The sequence below is a fragment of the Zootoca vivipara genome, chromosome 3 (genome assembly GCF_965207765.1).
Source record: "Zootoca vivipara chromosome 3, rZooViv2.hap1.1, whole genome shotgun sequence".
NCBI lineage: Eukaryota > Metazoa > Chordata > Lepidosauria > Squamata > Lacertidae > Zootoca > Zootoca vivipara.
In genome coordinates this window covers 36,783,807-36,811,400 of record NC_142586.1, presented here as the reverse complement: position 1 = coordinate 36,811,400, position 27,594 = coordinate 36,783,807, and the positions used below count along the sequence as shown (strand labels likewise).

The window sequence follows — 27,594 nt, the reverse complement described above, 5'->3', positions numbered from 1 at the left end:
ATATATATTAAAAAGGCAGCAGTTGGCTACATAGACTGATTATATATATATATATATATATATATATATATATATATATATATATATATATATATAATCTGTGGTTTTCCCTGTTAACCTGCTCCTTGGAGGACTGCTACTAAAACTCGGCTACCCCCGCCGTTACCCTTTGGTCAACATCAGATAGGCAGAATCCCACACTTTCACCTTGCTGGGGTTCCAGACCACCCAAAAGAGGGGACAGCACACGTTGACGGAGTGTATTATACAATGGGAAATGAAAGAGAATATGCTCTGCAGTGTCCGGGACATTCATAGAACATCTGCAGAATCTCTTGTTTCTAGGAATGTTTTGATATCTTCCCCTGACAAATGCCGAGGGAAAAACATTTAGACGGGCCAACATAAAAGCCCTATGTTGGGCTGGGATTATTAACTTAGTGACGTAATTGGCTCTGCTATCTAGGATATTTAAATCATAGAATATAGGGGAGCAAATTTTGTTTACAGCTGCCACAATATTTTGTCTCTCGGCATCCTTTAGTCTAGTTAGGATATTGCATGGCGATACCCCGATCCCTCCCGAAGTAATAAAGACACAGGACACGGTGAATAAGGTTAATGGGCATAAAAGGCCACAACTTTATTGGTTACGGATGTAGAGAGGTATTGGCTTAGGCATTGGATCTAACCAACTATATCCGACTCCAGCCCGTTGTGCTGGCAGTCTGTGTAGGGTTAACCACCATTGGGTGAGCCCTATGATGCAGATCAGCTAGGACTCACCCTGGGGCCACTGATAGGGGGCGTGCCTTAGGCCCTCACCTTCCACGGCTTCGGACATGGCCATGCCCCCAGACTCCTTAAGGGAGTACCCTTCAGCATTTTGGGGGAGGTGATGGCAGCAACCTCCCCCCCACCCACCATAACCTTTCAGAGATAATCCAATGCCTAACCGCCAATTGAGCCTAAAGGGCTCACCGCCAATACCCTCGCACCCGCAACCAATACCTAATAGCACTGAGAATAACATTGAGCAAAACCATTTCCAGCATTCGAAGGATGCGCGCTCTCCTCATAGTATAGGGACGCTTCGCTGAAATTTTTGGCTGGGTGAGCCCTGCGATGCAGATCAGCTAGGGATTCACCCAGGGGCCACCGATAGGGGGTGTGCCTTAGGCCCTCACTTTCCACCATTCTAGCCGCTGCAAGATTCAAAAATTTCATTGATTTGTCAAAATGACAGTCACGCCACACGCATCTTTCCAGCAATGAAGACCAAAATATGGTCAGGTTTAGAAAAGCGGTCACCAGTTCATCAAAAGTCCAAATGGCATTTAAAAACGCCATTTGAAGTGATTTTCAGTGCTGGTCCTGAGACAGCGATCCAAGGCGACCTGGAAAAAACTGAAGTGGCTGGGAGCAGGAAGCAAGAGCTTTGGCCCCGGCCGCGTGCTTACTTAAATCAGTGAGCCACGCCCCCTCAGGACGTCCAGATTGGACGCACTGAGGAGTGCCGCGCCCGGGGCACAGCCAATAGTGAGGGGGATGGCATCCATCCCCCAGCGCGTGATGGCCTTGTGGTAGCCCACAACATCCCCTCCTGCTATGCCAGAAGGGACTTTATGGGAAATGTATTGCTTGCTGGAATTGTACAAGGGCTCCAACTCGATTCAATCTTTTTTCAAGGTACTGATGCCTCCTTGATTTATAGGAGTCCTTGAGGAAATCAGCGAGCAGACTTGATGGGGAGCAGCAAAAATGGCAGCGTAACCAGTATTTTATTTAAGTTTATTAAAGTTAGCAATATCAAAATTTTGCAAAATATGTTATCAGTTTTTTGTAAATTTTAATGCACTTACAATCTCAATAGCAAAGTTTGATGAGAGAGTGCTGTTGCTAAGTAATTTTGTGCAAACACACATTAATTTAGTAATATGCTAAGTAGTAGATCATTCTGTTCTGAATATGTAAATTTTGGTTCTGCCAGGTGGTATTTCAGTATTGGACTCTAATGCTTTTAAGCATTCTTCAAAAACTTTGATTCCATTCCTCTGTCTTTCCTAGTGACCATGATTATGTTTATCTGTTTTGTTAATTATCCTTTGATAATGGGTATCTTGGCTACAGCGCAAGTACAAGGCTTTCAGAGAACATTCAGTCCTCCTAGAAAATCCATTCATTGGTGTTGCAGAGGTGATGTTGCATTGAGAATTCCTGCAGGGTGTAAAAGAACAGAATCTCCTAAAGAATAGACAACTTAGTCTTTTCATCCTCTCATGTTGTGATTTTTACATGGCTTAATTATGGTTGGAGTTGCACATTGTTCCCAGTATTTATGAAAGAAGAAATATCACCATAGCTGTAGTGCTGTTGGTATTCTCATGTGTATTCCATTGTTCAAGATGGCTGATTTCCTGGCACAGATTTCTCTCTTTATTTCCAGCAGCCTGGAAGAAATATTTGTTCAGAAAACATAAATCTATACTCCTAAAGACTGCAAAAAAATAAAAATAGAAAACAGGCAGCAGGGTAGGTCAATTTGGGATCCCAACAGCAGCGGCTTTGTAATCCTTGCCACAAGTAGATCGAAGAGGGTGATCTTTGTTTTCTTCTGCCATTGTTTAAATCCCAAGTAAAAATAGAACTCTGACCAGGTTCAAATGAAGGTTGTTCTGAGAGCAACTTGTTCCTGCAGCGCTAGGAAAGTTTCTTGCTGCCAGTGAATCTCACAGTGTGAAGCCTAACCAGGGCAAACAAAGATATGCTAGAGAATGAAAAGACCAATTCCATCATTATCCCTGCTTTTCTGGAAGACGTGTAAGCTCTTTATAACCAAATAAAGATAATAGTACCCTGGCACAAATATAGGATAGATAAATGTTAAAATAGGTCCAGCTATTATTATGGAATGGGATCTGTAGAAGGAAATACCGTACTTATCATTAACAGTATTGCAAATTTTGTTAGGCTTCAGGCTACAGAATGCATTCCTCTTACTTTCCTGTCTCTGCCCATGAAACCTTCCTTTCCCTCCCCGCCCCCTCCTAATCTAATTTGGAATTCGATGTTCCAAGTTGTGACTGCTACAGAACTTTCCTGCTGAGTCATGACATTGCTTGCTCAGGCATTACTAAAGCAGCCTTTTCATGGTTTGGTTTGTTTGTTTTTAACGGAAAGGCTCCGCACAATCAGCTTGCTGAAAGGATGTTCGCTAGCTATGATTGCACCTCATCAAAGTAATGGTCTCTCCTACTGCCATCATTTGCCGATGCTTCTTGATGTGACATAGGCCACATGACTAGGATGTCCAAATGGCAAGTGTTGACAGGTAATGGTCACTAGAAGAAGGCTTCCGTTGTTTATCATGGTGCTACTGAAAGTCTACTGGGAGCTGACAGATGCCACTCCAGAAGGTTAATAAGATGAAGGCAGCTCCTCCAGCTGGACCATAAGAGGGATTATGTCTGAGCAGCAGATAAACAGCTTATTCCAGAAACAGACACTGCTTTTTTTTTCTTGTTTAAACTTCGTCACTCTTCTCTGAATTCTCACTCCAGTTCTACTTTCATTCTCTCTGGGTTACAGGTGTGAGCTTGAGAATTTGCTCAGGTTTTCTGCATCCACACCTGTTATTACACATCAGGCCAGAGAGCATTCTAAACAACTTGGGGTTTGGCAACCCCTTTTCGGGGGAGGGGGGGAACACAGCTAGTAGGAACTTTTGTTCCTAAAGTCAGTCCAACGTAAGTTCTGTTTCCCGAATAACCAGCCTTGAACATTGTGAATGATAAAAAAGCAGCATGCATCTGAAAAGTGGATTAATATTTCTTATAATTTGGCTCGTGCTCCAAGTTCAAGGAAGCAAAGGTGAGTATATCTTAAAGTATATTGATGCTTCAGTTGGGGGTGGGGAAGCAGGTTGTTTAGCTGAGAGGAACAAATGCCAAATTTACTGTGCGAAGGTTAAAATGTGTTTTGCACTCCAGATTTGGGCATGCTTTCATTGAAGAGTAATTTTTGCTATAGGATTTGTTATTCCTATTCACTATCGCTGTATTACAGAAACGTCTTGTGCTACCCTTCATAAAAATTCCTAATATGCCTGATTCAGTCAAATTAGATGATGCACTTCGCTTTAGACCTTTCAGTAACACACATATAATTTCTAAACCAAAAAAGGCAATAAATGTGAAGAGGTAAGTATGGATTTCTGCTGAAAATGTTTAATCCAGCTAAAGTTGGTCATTTAAGTTAGTTGCAAATTCACTACCAACTTTTCCTTTTAGTTTCAGTGAGGCTTAATTATAAATAACTTTTGGGTGGATGATGTGCTTCCATTTCATTTCAAGACAAACTGCTATAGTTCAAAACTGCAGGTGTTAATAGTTCAAAGTGTTTATGTGTTTATGATAATGCTGTACAGGGATTAAAAACATTATTTGAGTGTTTGCCGAGAAAGGCAAGAACTAACAATGATGATAAAATGGCACATACTACTTTTGCAGTGACTTTATTTTTAAAAACAACCAAATAAAGTCTCACTTTGTTTTAGAATGGAGTCCTAATATAAGCAAAGCCACTTAGTATACATGAGAACTGGGCTGTGTTCCTTCTGATGAAGTGAAAAGTTCACATGCTTTGAAGTTTGTTTACAGAAACAGCATTGTCACTGTGACGTTTCCCTTTTTCTTTCTAGGCAGAAAACAGAAATTGGGTGGGGGATTTTGTTATTGTTTATTAGTTCATTTGGTTTACTTATTTTCTTTCATTTTTAATAAATAAAAAATTTCACATTGCTATGATTGGATTTTTAAAAATGCAAGGATTCAGTCCATGTTCCAACTCTGGGTTTGTCCAGTATATTCCCATGAAAAGTGAAGTACAAAAAATGAGTGGATTTTAGCTCACGTCATGCCACAAATATTTCAAAGACTGCCTCACTCGTACATATACTAGACATCTCCGTTGTGCAGGTAAATGTCAAGCTGGATTCAGGATCAAATCTATTTTTATTGGATTGTCAAAATGAGCAGGGATAGGTTAATGACAGTGTGTTACCAATACTGTTTTGAAATAATGTCTCTAGATGAAACAATGCAGTCCTTTTTTCTGCTATTTTTCTTAAGCTGCCTGATAATAGAAAGTATAATCATTCACTACCGTACTCAAATAGCTGTAACAAACACTGATCAGAATCAACGTTGAGAATATTTGTCTAGAGAAAAATATAATTTAGCTAAGTAGCAGTACCACTTACGATTGTCTTTTGAAACCATTGTTTGTTATTCCATCTTTCATTTTCACAATCCAGTTAATGTAATCCTTTAATACTGTTTTAAAAATTGGGACACCTGGATACTAGAGAAAAGTGAATGCTTATCTGCAGCAAGAGCTATAAGCAAAATGTGGGTAGAGATTCACTGCTCTTGCATTGAATGAACCTTTTAAAGCAATTAAAACAAACTTACTTGACAGATTGTCAATTAACAAGGGTACGAATCTTGTAGCCTTTTTTAAAAAAAGAAATTTATTATACGGAAATATATGTTTGTTCTTATATAATTCTTGAGGATTTCAACCCGTCTGAAATTAGGAGTTACTGGATGACATTTTAGGAAGAAGCAAGTGACTATCTGAAACGTCCTGACAGAGATTATAAATTATTTCCCCAAGAAGTCGTCATTTAGAGGATAAGGCACAAGGCAACTACCTGGGTCAGGAGGGAACAGGAAAGGGATTAAATAATAAAATCTATTTTTTCTTATACTTTGAACCTGCACCAGACAGCTTAACTCAAGATTATTTCTGTGCATAGGGGCTATAACAGATCAGAAGATTTATCTTATACAGTGCTGGTATTTGTCAGTTTGTGTTATAGTCTTCCCAATGTGATTCCACCCTCCCCATTTTTCCTTTTTGGAAGTATGGCATGAAAATGCATGCACATGTTTTGATACCTGCTTGATACTAGAGTCTCACAGCACCTCAAAGACCAATGTGATATTTATGTTGTTTTTTAAGCTGTTTTAAGTCATTTTAATCAATGTTTTATATTTGTTGTTAGCCACCCTGACCGGGCGAGGCAGGGTATAAATAAAAATTTATTATTATTATTTATTATAACAAATTTATCATAGCATAACTTTCATGTCCACAAAGCACTCCACAAAGGCTTGTATCATAATGAATTTGTTCTTAGCTTGCTTGCTTTCCACATACCAGCGAGTAAGCCTCGTTGAATTCACTAGGACTTATTTCTGAGTAGAAATGGTTAGGACCACACTGTTAGGCTTTATTGTTTTAGATGCTGCAGGCTAACATGACTAGCCTCTAGGGATTTGAGCAGATATATATTTTATTTAAATGTACTGCCAGGAAGTTGTCTTTATGCCTGGACAGAGATTAACGCTATGAGAGTTGCATTAGGAAACTTCAATTATTTGTTCAGATTAAAGGACCACTTTGATACCGGGCTCATCAGTTTCTTGCTTCAGTAAAGACAGAGACAGCAATTATGCAGCTGCCCCAGAGCAAATTGCGATGTAGGTTCTCCTCATCCAACTATCTTTTGGAAACTTTCCACAACAGTAATGTCATCTTCCATGAAGGTTTGTCATTCTACATTGGGATGAGGACAGTCATTGCATAGCAGCTTACTGTGATGTTGTATATACGGGCCTACTCGACATAGCAATCTAAGCCGCATCCTAGAATTCAGTTTCTAATCTTGGCTCTACCTCTGTTTTTCAGCACCTATTAGCTTTGATAATGGGTCTCAGACACCGTTTCAGAATGAATCTGATGCCTAAATGAAAGGCAGATGCAAGACATTCTGTCATACATGGACAAAGTACTACGAAAGTATTATTTGCTACGAAAGTATTATTTAAATATAAGTAGGATGTCAGTATATAACTTTGTTATCCTTGCAACAAAATTCCCCCATGACATAATTGAAATAGTATATCTTCATCGTTTGAAGGTGCAACTTCAAGAACATTCCAAATATCAATGCACAGGTATAAAGAATAAACTAAAATAACAACCCATAAGTCTTCTTGTTAGAGAATTAGAGGGAAATACATCCAATATTAGGAGACTTCCAGATGTTTTGACCCACATCAGGAATACTGTATAGGAAGCTACTGTTCACCAAGCCCAAATTCATTGCTCCATCTAGCTTAATTTTGTCCTTACAGTGATTTGCAGCAGTTCTCCAGAGCTTCAAACAGAGCTCTTTCTCAACCTGCAGATGCCAGAGATTGAACCTGGGTCTTTATGCCTGCAAGCCACGTGATGTCCCACTGACCTATGGTACTTCCTCATCCTTTCTTAGCACATTAAAGCTATTTGGAATTTCCTCTTAGGGCTCTATGAATATTAGGCATAATTCCAATGGTTGGTCAGACATGTTCTTGAGCTGGCAACATACACACATCCCTCCTAGGCAGAATTCTAGTCATATTTTTCTTCCATACCCTGAACTACTAATACAAGATGCATGATCATTCTTGTCACAATATTATTGGCTCCTTTTGTTGTACATGAAAATTATGTCATGGTGAAATGTTGCTGAAAGCATTAAAACAACAACCCTATATTGCATTTAATTGGCTCATCCACATGTGAATGTACTATCTCTTGATGATGTTCCATCCCTTGATGACTTATCATACACTGTGTTGCCTTCGCTGAAACAGTGCAATATTGTTGAATGGCATCAAAGCATAATTCACACATACATGTTATCATCACATTATTCAGGAGTTATTCATATGAATGTGTGAACATGTCCTCTGTCTAAATTGCTTACACATTGAGATCAAGCACCTCTACATTGTGTCCTTTACTTTTCAGAAAAGAGTATGAGGATCATGTGGTTCATGGAAGCCTAATGTGAGTTTTAGGTCAGAGAATAAATATTCACCAGTTTATTCAGACAGGCGCACAAAAGCTTTCTATGTGCTTTGAGAAATCATTCTAATTACTTCTGGCTTTCCACTTCCCCTCCTGATGGCCTCAGCAGTGACTAGCAACTGTTAAAGATCTCTGTTTATATAACTGACCTCAAGAAGAAGGTTAAAAATATCTGTACCAAGAGGCCCTCATCACAATTTTTCTTTTGTTCATGCAATGCTACAAGCTTTTGAGTGCTCAACGCCATTCCACAAGTTAAATTTTCTGTTCACAGTGGAAATGGTATAGGCAGTTGTATTGGCAACCTGTTCTCTAACACAAGACCTGGGAGTGACCTTTTTGTATTATTGAAGTATGACTTATAAATATGACTTATAGGGATCTTAGCATTAACTAGTCATCATGATAGATATGCTTGTAATATTTATTGTATACCATCCATCTGTGTCCAAACTATTATGTTTTAAGATCAGGAAGGGGGGGGAGCCTTTTGCCTACTTCTGAAAGAAGATATATACAATAAAATGTTTGAATTGCCTGTGTTGGTCAGTTGGATTAGATATAGGCACTGCATCTTTGACTCTTGATAGCATGGTGACTGGTGTCTTATTCCTCTGAGACAAGGAGACTTGATAATAACAGGGGAAATGGAGGGAGGGACTCTGGAGTGCGAGAACAAGACAACTAATGCTAATAACAGACCCTCTATACAATAATGATCCAAATGAATAGGTCCAAATTAATATTGAGTAATACTGTACTCTTGGCAGGAAACTCACTCTATTGTAGTCTGTGGTCTGGTGTTTTCTTTTTAATTTCATAATTTTACTGTCACTTCAAACCGGTCAGAAGAGCATTGCAATCTGTATGCTGTTCAGTTGCCTGTGTGTTCCTATGGATGCATTTGCATTTGTGTGCACACTGGATAAGAGAGGCATTGAAGTTGCTCATCAACAGATTGATGAGCTTACAGATCACCTGATCGCAGTCTTCCCAATACAGCATGGTGACATGTGCTGAGTTCCTATTTAGAACAATCATTTACAGGAATCATTTCTAAACTAATTTGTATCTATCCATTTCCGTTAACACGTGCAAATTTAATGTCTTTACCTCCTCTTTTTTGGTGATGTGCAAGTGACCAGCCTACAATCCCTATTCTGAGTCACTTCTATAGACTCTGTGGCAGGGGTGAGTGAACTGATGGATTTGGGTTTATTTGGTTCTCTTTTTTCCCATTTTAAGTTTAGTTCTCCACATTTCCACATCCACTTGCAAATTCTTTTTTAATTCCTCATGGAAATTCACCAGCCTTTTAGTGTGAATTTCTCCTAATACACACAGTTTTGTATGGAATTTTGCCTAACATTTTAAGGCAAAGCAATAATGCAGTTTTATGGTATCTTCATTAAGGTATGCAACCTTTTTGTGCAATCTTTGCCATAGTGTAAAGAGTATGCATTTTTGTAAACATTACTTGACTGGAAAACCCACTTGCTTGCAAAATATAGAAAAGTGTATTTTGAAACAGAAGGGGACCAAAAAGGCACTGCTATTTTTGAGGGGAAAGTACCAAAATAAAAACTGTTGTTGGTAGACAGGAATATTTGGGCATATGGTACCTCAGTATATATACTTGCACAGGATAATAATTAGTGTGTTTTAATATCCTTTCAACTGCTGTTTTTTCTGAATTTTAAATTATTTATTATTAATACTAACTTATTTGTCCCACCTTTCTTAAAAGGTGTTCCAAGTGGCTTAGTGCATGATTGTGTGTTATGTTTTTCTTCAAAGAACCAGCCAGCTCTTTCCAACCCAGATCCTCTCTTATTTTCCCTAGAGGACCAAATCCTACTTTGAACTAGCCTTCGCACTCTTTCATAGTATAAGTTTGGAACAGCCTTTTAAAGAGGCAGAATTTTAAGGTCAAGGCATGTAATGGGGCTGATGGCATTTATATAGCGCCTGTATAGCTCTATACATATACTATTGGTATTTTAAATACTGTAGTAAGATTCCCTAAGGGCCACCTGCTTTAGTACGTCCAGTTGAGAGCTGATGAATGGCTGTGAAACCAATTCGCAGTAGAAGGGAGCAGAATTAGTCCTACTCTAGCAGCTTCAAATACACAGCCAAAGCTCCACACAAGCAGGAGCTACTCTTTTAACCTGTTTTATAAGAAAGGGAAAGTTCTGAATGTGAATCTTCCTCCCCCTCCATTGAACTGAATGGGAAATGCTGCTACTGGAAAAATTTGCTCAAGTTGTATAGTATGTGAGTGATACGTCTTTCTTATTCAGCTGGCAGACTCAAGTATTATTTCTTTGTTCTGACTATATTGCAATGTTCATATTATAATATAAGCATATTCTTGATTGGATTTTCCCATCTGCCACATTTAAATACTGATCTGTATTTAATTATTAAAGCTCCCTTTCCATCATTAGTTTTGCCTAGTAATTTAAATACAAGCCGTGCAGCAGCTGAAAATGTAATTCTTGTTCTTAGCTTGCTTGCCAGGATATATAAGAAAGCTAATAAAATTATCCACTTGATAATTTTTGGAAGGAGAAGTTGTCATCCAATTCTGCTTTTGTTTCTGAATTTATGCAACTTCTTCCATTAGTAATTGGTCTACTCTGAAGGCAGTATGCCTTGCTAATCAATCAGGCAGTCCTGCCTGCATTTTGAAAGTATTTTATGGGACAGAAATAATTTGCTTTTCATAGCTTTCCAGCATTGAGTTGACCTTCAGGATATTATTGCCCTTTCCTCCAAAATCATTCAAATTTCAGCAGGTTTGTTTTATGTGATCACCTACAGCTGTTTGGTCCACATTCTACATTTTGTTAATCTTCTATTTTACATAACCATATTATTTATGCTTTATATCACACCTCATCTAGATCTCTGAATATTTTTGCTTTCCAATCTAGCCACATGTTCATGAGAACCAGAGAGCAGGTATGAGGGCTCAGAGGGGGAAAGCTGTGAGATATAGGTGAGAGGATTGGGAGCTTTTCCCAAAGTTTCTTGTCCCAGAGAAAGGCACATCTTGCCCATGGAATACCTGTGTAAGGAGTGGAGGAATTTAGCAGAGGTGCTTTTTTCTTTTTGGTGTGCCATAAAAGAACTACTGCCCAAGTGGTAGAAAACCTATTTGGATTCATGTAGAACCATGATGAAATGCTCCTTCATGGATCACTGCCTTGTTGTGGTGAAGGGGCTTGAATAATAGTGTCCCCCACTACCCAAATATGTGAATTTCAGAAGCCCTTGCTCTGTTGGGTCCTCAAGCTTAATTTTCCTACTAAAACACACACATACTTAAAAATTGGATTTTTCCACTAAATACACACACACTTTAAAATTGGAGCTAATTGTTATTCCAGGAGCAGCTTTTGGGAGGAAAACAGTACTGGGGAGACGAGTTAACCTGTCTTCTCATGCTGTGGAGAGTCTTGGTCCATGCTGGTTGCAGAGGATCTGAGTGGTGGTTGTCAATGAATTTGTCATCAACCAATGAAATGATCTAATGTTTGATGCTATCAAGTGCTGCCATGAATAGGGCACCAACATTGAGGGCTAGCTTGTTCCAGGAGGACTGCCAAAAGAATTTGGGTGACTATGGCAAGGGGAAAGAGTTGTTAATAGAAAGAACAGTGCCTCAAAGACGTACCAGTGAGTCAACATTTGCACAGAATTGCAAATAAGAAAAACGTTACATAAATGTTAAGTGATAATGAAAGGTCAGCGGTGTGTGACAGATGTCTGCCTATCTACAATTGAATTATATTTCGGGAGGGGGTAGAATATTTCCACAGCTGTCTTCACAGTACAAAAATCAGGAAATGCCTTTGCAAATAACCAGCACTAAGCAAAAGGGCAAAATTATCATGCTTAGCCAATATGTCACATGCAGATACAACACTGATAATAGCATAAAATATTTGTTATATGTGGCAAATCTGAGGCTGGAGATTAACTATCCATGCTTCTGAGGTTATTTGAAAATATATGTATTGACAAACTCATATATGTAGTGCTTCTAAAGAGAGAAGCTGGATGGAGCCCAAGACTGACAAGTCCTGCCATTACCGTAGCTGTGGTATGACTGAAGTAGAATGGAATGTGGTTACTCAGCAATGCAGGATACTCAAAAGCACTTCTTAAAACTGTTACTTTACATACTCTAGAATTGGTCATAACATTAAAAATGTATTCTAGGGCTAAATCCTGTCACAAATTACTAAAGCATGCTTACACCTGGCACAATTGAACTGCTGCCTCTCTTACTGTGAGAGGGAACTAAGCTTCCACGCCAAATGAATGTTTTAAAGTGGGTGGGTGGGTGGGTGGGGTGGAGGATAAATGGGAAATCCTTCTCAGACTTGGATTTTAATCCAAGATGGAGGATACTTTGGGGCTTGTGATACTTCCCTGTTCTTTGAGCTACCAAAGTGTCCTTCTTGGGACAAGCCAGGTGAGCTCCATCAACATCCCTACATTCTTGCCCTGCTTGTGGACTTCCAACCAGTTGGCCACTCTCAGAGATGAATTCTATATGGTCCGATTCAGCAAGACAAATTCTTATATCCTTGTCCTAAATTTTCACACGATGTATATACAGTGGTACCTCGGTTTATGAACATAATTGGTTCCGGAAGTCTGTTCATAAACTGAAGCGTTCATAAACTGAAGCGAACTTTCCCATTGAAAGTAATGGAAAGTGAATTAATCCATTCCAAATGGGTCCGCGGCGTTCGTAAACCGAAAATTCGTAAACCGAGGTGTTCATAAACCGAGGTTCCACACAGTGAAATTTCGGTTTACGAACGCCGCGGACCCATTTGGAATGGATTAATTCACTTTCCATTACTTTCAATGGGAAAGTTCGCTTCAGTTTATGAATGCTTCAGTTTATGAACAGACTTCCGGAACCAATTACACCCATGCTTCAGGTTAAGTACGTTTCAGGTTGAGTACTCTGCGGACCCATCTGGAACAGATTAATCCACTTAACAATACTTTCAATGGGAAAGTTCGGTTCAGTTTATGAACGCTTCAGTTTAAGTACTCCGCGGACCGTCTGGAACAGATTAATCCACTTTCCATTACTTTCAATGGGGAAGTTCGCTTCAGTTTATGAACGCTTCAGTTTATGAACAGACTTCTGGAACTAATTGTGTTCATAAACTGAGGTACCACTGTATGTGCTCGGTGTGTACAGATTAGCTATTTAATCCTGGAATTCTCCTCTTTGTCACAAGCAATTGAATGGGAAGCTGCTGGTCCAGCACTGTGTTTTACAGCAAGGCCCTATGCTCCTTTCTGATGTTTGAATTGTATTTGTTTAGTTGAATATAGACAGCAGCCTCATTCAGAGTCAGGCCAGCTACCGGTATGCAACTTGCTACAGTTCAGAGAATGGTTAAGAGTCAAGAAGACACATGACGAGTTCTGCATTGTGACCTCCCCAGGGAGAAAGCAGAACTACACCTTTAAAAATGATTTGGTTGCCTGTGGTATCAGGTGCAAATGGGAATGGATGGTCAACACCCTACTAATCAACTTCTGTTGACTTTAAAAAAGAGAGAGAGAACAGGTATATCAAAGTTCACCTGTCAAGAATTTGGAATTATGTGAAGCTAGGATGAGTCAAGCTTAATTGCCTACGGAAGGAAAGGAAGGGAATTCATAGTAGTACAAGCAATTTTCATGTCACAAGACTTCATAAAGGATATATTGTTACTGAGCAGCTATAGAACTTGGCAAGTGAGATATTTTAAAAGGTGCTCAATGTGATGGCCTCCATTTTGTTGGTTTTGCTCTTTGGTGGGAAAAAAGGTATGTAATTACTAGTAACTATATCTATGTAAGTAAGATATGGGAGAGGGGCTGGTGAACATCTTTCCAAGTGTGGACAGCTTGAAGACATGGGATATTGGGTTTATCTATTTATATTTTAGAAATGGATTACAGGGGAGGTACAATTACCTCACAAAGTAGGCGAACGGGTTCTCATCTTTTTGTGAATTCTTTGTCTGGCTTATTTCCCCCTGGTCTGGGAGTGGAGGGCCTTGACTGTGCCTAGTAACAAAAAGTACATGAAAGATCATGTGAGAGCAAGTATGTGCGGTGTTCACAAAAGTGATGGAAAATAAAGCCTCTGGATGCTTCCTTTCTGACCTTTACAGCAAATATTTATGCCAGCTGCAAGAACCAGCTGCAAGGGACTGTCTTTGTTTGGGCCTAAGTTTCCCAAACTTAGGTCTCCAGCTGTTTTTGGAGTACAGCTCCAATCATCCCTAGCTAGCAGGACCAGTGGTGAGGAATGATGGAAAATGTAGTCCCAAAACAGCTGGAGACCCAAGTTTGGAAACCCTGATTTAGGCATTTTTAAGGGGAACCAACCCCAAAGAGATTTGTGTTTGCACCATTTAAAGGTGCCAAAATGTAAGCACCACTTAGGAAGGTGAGGCTCCCAATTATTCATTTGCAGTTGTGGCTTTACCTGGCCTACACCTAACATCATGTGGGGATGGCTAGCTAAAAACTGCTTTCTGAGCAAAAGTATGGGCATAGTTTAGCCTGCAGGCCAGAAATCCCTCACTCCTACAGTGGAGTGTTTGATGGGGACTAGGAAGGAAGGCCTGAGTTCAAATTTCACAATGTGTTAGTGAAAAACAGGTCTTGAATGAAAAATAATAGATTTGTTTACCAGGCCCAGGGGGAAAAAAACAACCCAGCATGTGAGCTACGTCATGTTGCCACTTTGATGAGGCAAGCTGAGACAGTTGTGTCGGACACCAAGCACCATTCCTCCCACTTGCTTGCTTCACTGCCTGTACCAGCCATACTCTACCCATCTCTGTCCACCCAACTCGTGAGGCTTTTTGCCTTCCTGTCTTATTTTGAAGAAGGGCCAGAGGTTTTACCATGATTGAGGAAGAGAGGAGAGGAGGGGGGGGGCTGCCAGTACTGATGGCAAATTAGCAGTACTGTACAGTGGTACCTCAGGTTATGAACTTAATTCATTCCGGAGGTTCGTTCTTAACCTGAAACCGTTCTTAACATGAGGTACCACTTTAGCTAATGGGGCCTCCCGCTGCCGCCGTGCAATTTCCGTTCTCATCCTGAGGTAAATTTCTTAACCCAAGGTACTACTTATGGGTTAGCGGAGTCTGTAATCTGAAGTGTTTGTAACCTGAGGTGTTTGCAATCTGAGGTACCACTGTACAAGAAACTAGCAGTGCAGTGAGGTAATTTTAGATCCTGGACTTAATGGTTGTATCCATGTGCAGTACACCAGTTGTAAAGCACATGTTTAAGACTTCTCTTCTGCCACCCCGCCTATGATTGCAATGGTGTCTATGTTCCTGATGGATTAGAAGCAAAACACCAACCAAAAATAGCATGGCAACTCTGTGTTGTTGTTTTTTTTAAAAAAAACAACTCTGTTGTTTTTGTTTGTTTTTGTGTTGCTGTTGTTTTTAAAAAAACAACTCTGAAAACAAACAATTTCTGTACTTCACACTCGCTTAAACCATAATGACATCTCCACAACAGAAGTAAAATGGAGTTTGCTTTGTCTCAGGAAAAGGAGTAGGAGAAAAGTGCAATCCCTTATGCCAGCCCTGCATGTTGCTGTGCCCATTCTGCATGCTGGATCGCAGAATGAACAAATAACAACTAACTAAATAAAAATAAGAACTTCTGTGAATCATTTTAGGCCAGTGCTGGCTGGGGCTGATGGGTTCAGTATATCTGTGGGACATCAGGTTGGGAAAGACTAATTAGAAGTTTACAGCAGAATCAAGGTTTTATTCCTTTTTCCCCATCCTTAGAATTGTAGAGTTGAAAGGGTCATCTTGTCCAACCCCCTGCAATGCAGGAATCCTTTTGCCCAATATGGAATTCAAACCATGTCTGAGCTGGGTAAACAGAGACAGACTCTGCATTTTGCCACAATAAAATAGTTTAGCCTTATCCAACTTGTGTGTTGTTTTTCAAGCTGAGAGCAACCGCAGATATTTGCACCACCGGACTCAATAGTAGCCGGGCATGTGTGCACTGGCTTTGTCCTTGCCCTGGGCAGTCTCACAACTGGCCCGGGCGACAAATGCTAACACCCAAGACTCTGAGATTAAGAGTCTCAGGCCAAATGAGCTATCAAGAAGTTGTTCCATACATGCTTCACATTTATGCCTTATGACTGAAAGTTTTTGTATAGTGCTGCTTTTCCACTTTGACAGTGCCTTGGTTCTTGCACCAAGGCGGTGTGGTGGTTTGTTGTTGTTGTTGCTGTTGTTGTTGTTTGTTTACAAGTCCCTGTCAAAGCCTTCCCACTTATTGAATATCTAGTCTGGTAATCCTTTTTAAGTATGCTGTTTCGGCAAACTTTTTTTGTGTGTTTTATGCTCATTTTTCCTGGTCACAGGTTAGTGAAAAACAATTGATTGTTGATAGAAATGGAGCTGAGAAATATGGCAGAACCACATTGCTGTCTTCTCTTTCCTTGTCATCAGTAAGATATTAGAATCTCTCTCTCTCTCTCTCTCTCTCTCTCTCTGTGTGTGTGTGTGTATGCCCTGCCCTTGCAACCAACACTAAGATTTGTGCAAAAGATTAGTTCTGGACCAGACTCATATTAAGGTGTTTTACTTGAATGTTCCCAGCTTGTGTGTTTTGAAAAAGACATCCATCGGAATGTTAATTAAGAAATTATCCAATAGTCCAATGCACAAAGGAAGGTACTTTTTCTCTGACATATTTCCGGAAGTGTCACTCCCCCGATTTTTCCCCCTGTCAACTCAGATTCAATTCATTCAATTCCAAATCATCACAATGAAGCATATTTTCCTCTTATTTTCTTTTCATCTATCTAACAACTACTGACATAATAATGAATGTTTACGGCTTTGCTTGAAGTTATATTCTTCATTTCAGAGAGTGAGAGAAAACTAAAGATGTAGATCATTCCTGCTATGTGGAGATTTGTCATGCTCCACTAAATATTTAGCTCTTAGTTTTCCTAATATTCTTATTTTCTTGTAAGCTTGATTCTCTTGAAAGACATTTGATTCCTTTTCTCTGTCCCTTACTGAATTTGAACTATTTCCAAATGCAATTACCATCTACAGTCAATTCATCGGTATCTAAGTTAGCTACACACATATTGTTGGCCTCCTAGACAAATATTTTCTGCCTCAGAAAGTTTTCCAATTATCTACACATTTTACCATTTCCTTTTCATGGGAGGTCTTTAAACAAATATTGGGATGCTATTTACCTTTCCTTCTTTTAGGTTGCTTGTGCAATTAAAAGACAGAACTGCAAAAATGCTTCCAAAGCATCTTGAAAAGTTCATTTAAAATCAACATTATAATTTTTTTTAAGCATCAGTGAATAAAATTGAAAATATAATTACTTCACTGACTGCTCCTTCATTATCTCCATGAAACTGATAATGCAGCTTGCTTTTTTTTTGAGCCATTGAAATTCAAAGCTCATAATTTCCTTACTGTTAACTTAAAAATTCACACGCACCTTGAATTAGTATGTCATGTATAAAGTTGTGTTAGGCATAATATCTAGACTAGCAAATACGCTGTACAAAGTTCTGCTCTCATTTATTAAAGATAACTTTCCTGCATAATTTCCCACAAAAAGGATAGTGTCAACTTTCCCAGTGCTTTGGTATCTTTCATGAGCCAGAAGCAGATGCATGCCGGTGGGGCAGGGGGTGCCTGGAGTGCATGTGACTCAAGACAGCCAAGCAGAAGCTGTTGAATGATGCAACAGGCAAACCCACTTTGACTTGAAAGAGAAGATAAATGTAGCACGGTGGACAGTAATGCATAGGTTAGACAGCGGATCTACACCAAGTTCCTTGTAACAGAGGCAAGTTATAATGAAACATTTGTCATGTTGTTGGTGTTTTGAGGCAATAGTTTGTTTCATTATTCTTCAGTAAATGGGGGTTGGCTACCCGCAACCACCTATGTACTGCTTAGCATTTTATTGATGCCTTTGTTTCTCTTTGTCTTTCCTTTAACAGAAACCCCTAATAAAATGAATCGTGGTGAAGCAAAACATCTTGCAGATGCTTCAGGGTCTGAGAAGTCAGAAAGAACAACAAAGAGGTCTAAAGTATCCACTATCCGAAGGATATTTGATATGGCAAAACATCGAACAAAGAGGTCTTCTTTTTTCCCAACTGGAGTGAAGGTTTGCCCTCAAGAGTCAGTGAAGCAAATTTTAGCAAGCCACCAAGCTTATTATAGGCTAAGAGGTGAGCATGCCACAATTTGATCTGCTTTCGTTATACCGTGCATTTGTTTTTGTAACAAGTACCCTTAACCTATTGGCCCATAACCTATTGGCCACACTATTGCTGTTTCTTGCAAGAAAAGATTTTGAAAGCGACTCTACAGGCAGCGTTATATCTTTCCTGATATAAGTGGTGCAACACTGCTGGTATATTAAAAATGACCATGTGGGGGTCCCAGTGTTATACTTCAAGGTTTGGCTGTGGAGAAGCTGGTGTCAAAATTCTCCGCAGCTGTGAAGATAAGTGGATGACCTAAGGCAAGTCAATGAAAGTCAGCCTAGTCCAGCTCACAAGGTTGTCTGTTGCTAAAATGAGATAATTTTTAATGTATTTTATGCTGCTCCAATCTCCTTGGAGAGAGGGTCAGGTATAAATGTGACAAACAGTGTATACTGAATCAGACAAACAGTCTGCCTGGTCTTGTACTGTCAATTCTGCCTGCGTTTCATCTCTTCGTAAGTAACCATGTAAACCCGGGGTAACCAAAATGGTGTCCTCAATATGATGCTCAACTACAACTCCCAGAGGATTTCACGGAGGCAGCTAGTTGACTGCTGTGGGAGATGGGACTTGATGAGCCCTTAGTCTTTTGATCCAGCAGGGTTCTTGTTGTTTGTTGTTTTCTTATATTGCAGCTTAATTCTAGAGATATTGTATTAAACCAACAGCATTCCAGAGGCAGCTTGTCCTCCATACACACTGAATCCTAGTACAGCCCAATGTGAGCTGTGTCACATGAATGTCTGGTTGATGTGTTTTAGTTCTAGTAAAAGTAGCACAAGGTAGAAGTAGGATTCTTTCATGCCTTCCTGCATCACTTAGAACTTTATCTAACCTATGGACATCTGGAGGTTTGTGCTTCACCAGACCAAAAGAAAGGTGTTGGAGGAAGGTTTTCCAAGACACAGAGGTTTTTGAGGGGCTTTTTATAATGATGTAGCTGCTTTGAATTAAAAGGATTCAGATGGCGTACACCTGCAGTCCAAGACAAATTTAACAGCTAAGTGAAGCTGTTTGAGTTTGTCTGCTAAATATGATAAATGTTGTCCCTCTTCTGGAGCATCAGCAAATGCAGAAAAACTGCCATGCAGTTCCACATATTTCTGCATCTCTCATATTTATGTTTTGTGGGTTAGAGTTAAGATGTTCTGCACGGATGTTTGTAGAACATATATAATACATTATGTTGAATAATTCATCAGCAGCGGTGCCATAGGTTTTGTCACACATGAGTTTTGCAAATGGGTTAAAAATTACTCATGCCTATCAAGAACTTGTGGTGTTTACAGAAAAACTGCAAGCAGATAAATTTTCTGCCATTTATAGAATGGGATAAATCCAACCTAGAACTGTAAAAGTGGTTGACTTCCCATTTGCCCAAATTGGCACCTTTTTTCTTCCAAACCTAAATACCACAACAGGCAGCACTCTTACTAGAATCACAGGGATAGGAGGAGTATGGTTAACCATTCCCTTTCCAGCAAGATCCTCTCCCTGCGTAGTAATTATGCTTAGGAAGAAAACAAATCCCTCTCCACTGGTGCCAAAAGGAGCATTTTTCTCTCAGCCTAATAATAATAATAATAATAATAATAATAATAATTTTTTATTTGTACCCCGCCCATCTGGCTGAGCCTCCCCAGCCACTCTGGGCGGCTTCCAGTCGAATATCAAAACAATACAGCAATAGCACAATTACAAAAGTCACAAACAATACATAAACCACATTAAAAAATACACAACCGAATAGAAAACAATTTCGACAGGAATTATAGTCCTGGGAGGCGGACAGGAGGGATTCCTGTTTGTATTGCTGTGTGTGCTCCTCTTTTTATGCCATGATCCCAACAAACATCCCATCAAAATCCCCACAAGATGTGGTGTGGGACAAACAGAGGGTATGGCTGCGTGTGGCCTGCAGGTTGGTGTTCTCTGACTGCAGGATTTGTTGCATGCTCTGAATGTTAGTTGGTATCATTAAACAAATATTTCTTACCTGTTCTGTTATTTATAATTTACTGTGGTGTTAAGGCTTATGGTGGCAAAGGCTTCTTTTGTTAGGCAGATGGCTGGTTGATATCTCAGTTGGATTAGTTGATGGCTCAGTTGCAACAGAATGGATAAGGCAACTTGTCTGTTTGGAAGAAGCTGTTGCTGCTGCTTCTCCCCTCCTCTCTGGGCAAGATGGTCCTTCAGAGCCACCCCCGTGGTGGCAGTTGGGGAGGGAGGGAGGAGAGGCCACAGAGGGATATTGATGGTGTCAGTTCCTCAAGTTTCTTTCTTCTCCACTCCCCTCAGGAGAATATTTTATTTATGAATTGCTTCCCATGATACCTTCCAAAGTGATTCACAGTATGATCAAAGTTATATATCTTAAAACTGTTAAAGCAATTGCATATAGAAAAAGCAATTGTATACAGGCACACATACAACAACAGATACATAGAATCAAATCCAGCATACCAACTTTTGCTACCAATTTAGATACCAAAATACTAATAATGATGATAATAAAGGTACATTGATTATTTAGTATGTAAACTAGTCTGTCTCCTAGTATTCAGCGATGGTAGTCTACTGTAAATTTTTGGGTTTATTTGCCTAAATTATGTATTATACAACTTTTCCTAACTATCCAATAGTAATAGTTACAGGTAGGTAGCCGTGTTGGTCTGGCGTAGTTGAAACAAAATAAAAAAATTCCTTCCAGTAGCACCTTAGAGACCAACTAAGTTTGTCATTAGTATGAGCTTTCGTGTGCATGCACACTTCTTCAGATACATAGCAATCTGAAGAAGTGTGCATGCACACGAAAGCTCATACCAATGACAAACTTAGTTGGTCTCTAAAGTGCTATTGGAAGGAATTTTTTTATTTTGTATCCAATAGTAAGATACATATTGCAGCTGTGTGAGCTTATTTCTGTCATTGGTCCCATACGTGAGTTGAGCATTAAATTATGATGCTAACCTGGGCCTTCACCATGCAGGGTGGCAACCTTTGACAGCACTTCATGTTGATTATACTAGATGCACAATATGAAAGCTCATACCAATGACAAACTTAGTTGGTCTCTGGAAGGAATTTTTTAAATTTTGTTTCGACTACTTCAGACCAACACGGCTACCTACCTGTAACTGCTTCTATGCGTAGTGATTCACCACCATATGATTAAAGAACAGCAGTTGTTCTTCCCAATTATGAAGTGTCAGAATACAGTATCTCTCTTTATGAGGTTTGTGATAAAAGCTTACGGAATCCTTTCTTTCTTCCTTCCTTGCATTTTCTCTCTCTATGCAATCCTTGCCTATATATTTCTACAAATGGAATTTTTTAAAAAAAATAAAATAGCAAAATTCAATTGCATAGCAATTCTTGATTTTTGACTGCAGTTCTCTTCGTGTGTATGGGATTGAGCTTTCTTTTTCAGGACTGTCTTTAAGGTATGGAGGTTTTTATGTCATGAGTTTCATTGCCTCTAGATACTATGCATTTTATATGCGGGTGAATATGGAAAGAACTCCCACAGGCACCTGTTATATTAGGGTTGCCATTTTTCAAAAAGTAAAATTCCTGACACCTGCAAAGTTGTTGAGCCCCCAAAATAGTTATTTTAGGCTTCTGCAGCTGTTTCTGCTGCTTTTTACATCGTGTTGCCATACATCCGGGTTTTTCCTGGCACCAAGCACCCCCAGAGGCACCATGCCCCCTTGGAAGCTTGTAGCCTGGGCTGCTGCAACAAACAACTGTGCAAGCTTTTGGTAGGCAGAGATGTGAGAGGGCATCAGAGAAGGGAGAGAAGGAAAAAGGGACAGAGGCCAGTGTTGCACGCGGCACCCCTGACCATCATTCAAGGCACCCCAGGGTGCCATGGCATACTGGTTAAAAACCACTCTTCTGGGGAATGGCCCTGGCTGCCAGTTTCCTCCTCTTCCTTAGTTTCCATGTTGCTTTTGTAGAACTCGGCAAGAAGGATGGAAGCATTAGAATTAGAATTAGTTGGCTCTGCCAGTCATTGGCTTTAGCGTCACCTGTTGTTGGCTTCCTGCTTTCTGCCCCACCTGCTCCAATGTAAACCAGCCACTACTGCCAGCTTCCTTTGCATCTATATACCCTCCATCCATTCTTTGAGGACAGGATATTGTGCTAAAAGCATTGGGTCAAGGCCACCATTGATATATCTCCCTCCCCATCAAAAAGGGGGGGGGGAATCAATTGAAATTTGTTTTTGGCTTGTTTTTTCCCCTCTCAAAATCTTCCCTCCAACAACATATGTTTCGTCTGTGAAGTGCCCAGCTCCCTTTTAAAGCTATTCAAGCTGGTTTGTACGATATGGCAAAAAAAACAAAAAACAAAAAACCCTTGTTGCTTTTCTTTGTTAGGAATTAATTAATGGGCTTGTGTAGCCTGACATGCACACATTCATTTATGAACAGCAGGTTGTTAAATATTTGTGTGCACGTTAGTCCTCCTTTTTGGAGCTTGTTGTATTAATTGCATGAGGCTGCTGACGGGGGGGGGGGGGCTCTTGGAACTCTTCCTTGCAGCCATGAGCTTTTACCCTACTGTGTGTTTGTTCTGAAGCCTCATCTCGGCCTTATTAGTTTTGTGTGTTTGCACGTGCTCGCTTTTATTTCCCCAAATGATACAGAAGCCAGCAGTTGTTCCACAGCTGCGGTGGCTGTTATTATCTACCAGTCGCTACAGTTTTGGCATGCAGTTCAGTTAGTTATTCAGCATCGAGAGGGAGCACTTTAACTTTTAACAAATTAGAGCCAATGTACAAAAGAGGAGAGTTGTTTCCATGGGGACTATACATCAAAGCAGGTTTTCTTTTCTTTTTTCCTGGAAGGTCATTTGAAATGACAACAAATGAAGTAGGAATATAGATGCATAGGACCACATAATTATACTTCGGACAGTATAACGTTTATGAGTCAATAGATTCTTGGGGGGGGGGCGGTGGTAAAATGTACGCTAGAATTGGCATCATCTATGGCTAGGTTATTTCCATCTGTGCCTAGGCAATTTTTTCTGTGGAACAATAGGAGAGTGCTTCCCTTTTACCACAGGATCCTGATCCAGCTTCAGTAGCTTGGTTACTGTTCAAATGTAATGAATGAGAGAAAAACACTTTTTTTAAAAAAAAAAAAAACACCATTTCAAGAGCATTTTTGTATCATATTGGTAGCCCTACACTGTAAAAGGCTGCAGTAGGAGCCATGAAGATCTGCTGATAAATAGCTAACCTTTCAATAAAGTGTGAGTTTTAAAACCCTTTGAAAACAATTTCAGGCGTTATCTGGGCATGAATGTGAGGAAAATACTTTACTTCCAGTAGGAACCAGCCATAGTCACCTTTCTTTATTGCAGCAGCACTAGGAACTAGTTCTGGTGACTAGCTTTAGATTTTATAGGGTACGGGAATGAAGCACTGTGAAATCCTGGGGTGGGAAATAGTTTTTCAAGGTCTAGAACAGGACATAAAAACTGGATGGGTGTATGTACTCAAATGATGGTTCTGTAGTATTGCCACCAAATATCTAAAAAGCTACTACTTGGTCCATAGCTCGAATCTCTTGTTTATATGATTTTTTTGTCACCAATTCACCCCACCACACTCAATGAGTTTTTTGCAAACAGTGGTTTTATCTATCCAAATCACTGATTATTCAGATGCCAATACATGCGCAACTTGCACTTGCCCTTCAAAGCACTTTCTTTCCCTCAAAGAGTTCTGGGCACCATAGTTTACCCCCCCCCCCCAAAGTTAAAGTTTCCAGCAACCCTTAACAAACTACAGTGCCCCAAATTCTGAGGTGGTTAATGTGCTTCAAATGTGCACTAAATATTCACAGTGTGTACAGAGCCTTAGAGTAGTAGGGGTATAAAACACGTCTCACAGGGAGTTAGAGTTGTCATATTTTATTGCAGCAGAAGCCTGTTTGATTGAGGTAGAAAATCAAGAGGAAAGGCATTTCTCATTATTGTACTTGCCAGGATATTTCCACCTGTCAATGTAACTTTTTAAAGCCACTCTTTGGAGCCTGCTATTTTATTTACTAACATCATACTTAGTACAATTTTCCTGCCATAGGCCTGGTTCTTCCAACCACACATTGCCGCTTGATCATCACCCCAGCTAAAGGAGCCAACAGTTCAATAACCATCCCATACCCATGGTTTTCACTATTGATTGATCTGAAGAAATTAGTGCTTCATGACTCTGAGTTAACATGTTTCACCTCCTAATTACTGCTAAGCAAGCTGCTGTCCTTTCTCCGTGTCTTCCCTTCGACTGAGACCTCATGATTTTCTGAAACATTATTTTAAAAATCATTTTGGAGGGGATGGCTGAATAGAACTATAACCACGTAGAATTACAGCCACAAAAGTGGCTTTACTGTAAGCTTTATTGAACAAATCATGTCCTCCCTAAAAGAAGGTACGCGTTGCGGTGAAACCTGGAGACCGATCTCCTGTGTTGTGGGTGGGTGAGATTGGACAGCCACAACACCCAATTGGTAGGTCCCTCATTGTTGGGTGCAATCTGGCCAATGGGGTGCAGTATAAATGGATCAAGGAACCTATATGTAACCATGAACGTGACCCAGAGCTTCCTCTTTCGGCCTGTGCATTCAGAACATCCGCCCACCTCTCCCGACTTTTAGGGTATTTTGCGATTGACCTTGCTATGCAGTCATGTGTCGTCTGTCGTTAGGACAGGGACATGGCAGGAATTTCCCCACTTGGCTGATTGTCTGTTGCCATTTGGGTTTCGCCTGCCGCGTAGCAAATCGTCACAACTTGTAAGGTTGCGGATAGGCACTGGTTCAGGTGATAGGGATGGGGGAACGTTCTCGCCATCCCTATGTGAAGGGTTATCCATTAAAGGAATCTAGGGACTCAATGGTTTGGTCAACCCTGTGAGGGGTTACACCTGTGCCTGAGTCCAGTGGAACATCTGGGTGGTGGACATAGCATGTCCCCGGCTTTCTGCCATTCCAGGTGTTCACCCTAGGCTGACCTATGCTGGTGCCCTGGGTCAGCGCTGCTTGGGCAGGGAGCTAGTCGAACCAGAGCCTATGCAACCACTCACCTTCTGTAATCAATAAAGTTGTGGCCTTAATTCTGCCAAAAATAAAACTAAAATTTGAGTCAAATGTGTCTTTAGGGAGGAGGTGTCTGGGTCTGAACACGCAAATAAATAAATACTTCTGAGTAACTCCCACTTAAGTGAAATGCCCTCCCAATGCATATTTATCAGGCTAATCTTTCTATGCACATCTGGCAAAAACATGACTGTTTTGGAAGACATTTGATTATTTTATTGGCTTTGTGGTTTTATTTCTGTTCCTCTATTACTGTCTTTTGACATATGAATGTTGTGTGTGTGTCCATTTTTAACGGGTATTTTTTGGTATCGTGTGACGTTCTTATACTGTAAGCTGCTTTGAACAAATGTATTAAAAAATGAACAATGAAATAAACATATGAGGACTAGTTCTGACTAAACATACCTATGAGCATACTGCACATTTCTTCCCAAAAGGAAAGAATGGGTGTGGGGGAGGGGGGTAGCTTAGCTTTGAAGTTGCTAGACAATTACAAAGAGAGAGGCTGCCAGTGGTCCTTTCGCTTCTCAAAAAAGGTAGAACTAGGAAGCGATTGAATGAGCTCCAGAGGTAGGGCAATTTGGGCATCCATGTAACCCAACATTTAGCTGCATATGTGAGACAGACTGAAGCATTAGTAAGGGATCAAACACCTTTAAGTCTCTATACAGCTGCTGTTATTAAATTAAGAATAAAGTTTTTACCCAGTAAAGTGCAGGCATTCTTATTCTGTTTTCTCAGTTTGCCAAGAAGCTGTATGGGAAGCCTTCCGGATCTTTCTGGATCGGATTCCAGATGCATCAGAATACCAGAATTGGGTCACCGCCTGTCAACGAGACACTTTCTGCATATTTGACATTGGGAAAAATTTCAGTAATTCTCAGGAGCATCTGGAGATAATTCAACGGGTAAGACCTAAAGACTGTGTTTTCTCACACAGAAGAATGTCTCTTTTAAAAGACCAAGGCACATCAAAGAAAGATTTAAAGGGTCCGTGGTGGAAAAGAAATGGCATTAGACTGAATCATGGAATAATGAAAGGCAAAATAAGTGGCATTAGAGCTTTCCATTTTGTAGTGGAAGAAATTTGCAAGTAATCTGTTTTTCTCTTTTTAAATCTTTTTGCAGCGAGTAAAGCATAGGACCTTCCAGGATAGGTAAGTAAACCAAAATAAGAGTTCTCTCCAGTTGATGTTCCTGCCTTTTGTAACAAAAATGTAAAAGGTATGTAAGGATTTTGAATGTTATATAGCTTATGTGTATGACACGCATTCATTACACCTGCTACAGTTAAGAAGAGTGTAAAAAAATCCTCTGAGTCTGATGTGTCCATGAGTGATTCCCTCTAAAGAGTGAGTGATTCAGAACCACACTCTGTTCATAAATAATTTGATCCACAATCTTATCCAGGAAGATTTGGGCATTAGCTATTGTAGGCTTGAAGATATTTCAATCTCCAAAGCGATTTTTAAATTGACATAATGCAATATTCACAGGAGAACTGAGATAGATAATGTCAAGATTGAAGTCATATAAATTTATTTACTTCTGATTGTATATTTATTTAAAATTCCATGAATATTTCAATAATGTGCCCTGTTACATAAACCAGTCTGTAATCTGGTTTTTATCAACATTACCAAATTCAAGATGTCCAGTCCAAACCTTTTTTAAACAGTTCTTGTGTTCTCATATGATCGGAGTAAAGTCTGGCTAGGAAATCCCACAGATTCCACTTTCAGCAGAGTGTGAAAGTTGGTATATAGGTTTCCTTTTCATTGGTTCTCATGACTAGACCACTCGTGTGAGCTGTTAAATGTACAAGGAAGCAGTAGGGTGCACCATGGGAACAGGACCTCTGTATTCCTGTGGCTTTAATCTGAGCTTTAGCGGCCACCAGATCAAGCAGAAAGAATTTTGTGAAGACCTTTTGTTTGGAAAGATGTTACTTTAGATACAAGTGTGTTCTTGGGGATTTGGCCAGTTATAATCTGAGAGAGAGAGAGAGAGAAGAACATGAAGTCCTCTTCATTTGCTCATTCTTTCTGATTGCCAGACTCTTTTCTCCTTACAGTCCTCCCCTTCCCCTCCCTCCAATCATTCCTCCTCTGGCAATGCCATAGTAATAAGAGGGCATGCTTTGGATGCCTAATGTCCCAAAATAAACCTCTGCATGGCACCTCTAGTTGAAAGCTACCAGGTTGCAAAGGTAGAGAATTGAGA

The 27,594-nt window shown here is 40.0% G+C and overlaps 1 protein-coding gene across 1 annotated transcript in view; it reads left to right on the top strand.

Moving 5' to 3' along the window:
* Window positions 1–13,727: 13,727 nt before the first annotated feature.
* Window positions 13,728–27,594, top strand: part of IMPG1 (interphotoreceptor matrix proteoglycan 1) — a 63,017-nt gene continuing 49,150 nt past the window's right edge. Inside the window, exons 1-4 of the mRNA XM_088665924.1 lie at window positions 13,728–13,770; window positions 17,984–18,217; window positions 26,113–26,279; window positions 26,500–26,528. Of these exons, the coding sequence (XP_088522050.1) occupies window positions 13,728–13,770; window positions 17,984–18,217; window positions 26,113–26,279; window positions 26,500–26,528 (473 nt within the window). The remainder of the gene's footprint in view (window positions 13,771–17,983; window positions 18,218–26,112; window positions 26,280–26,499; window positions 26,529–27,594) is intronic.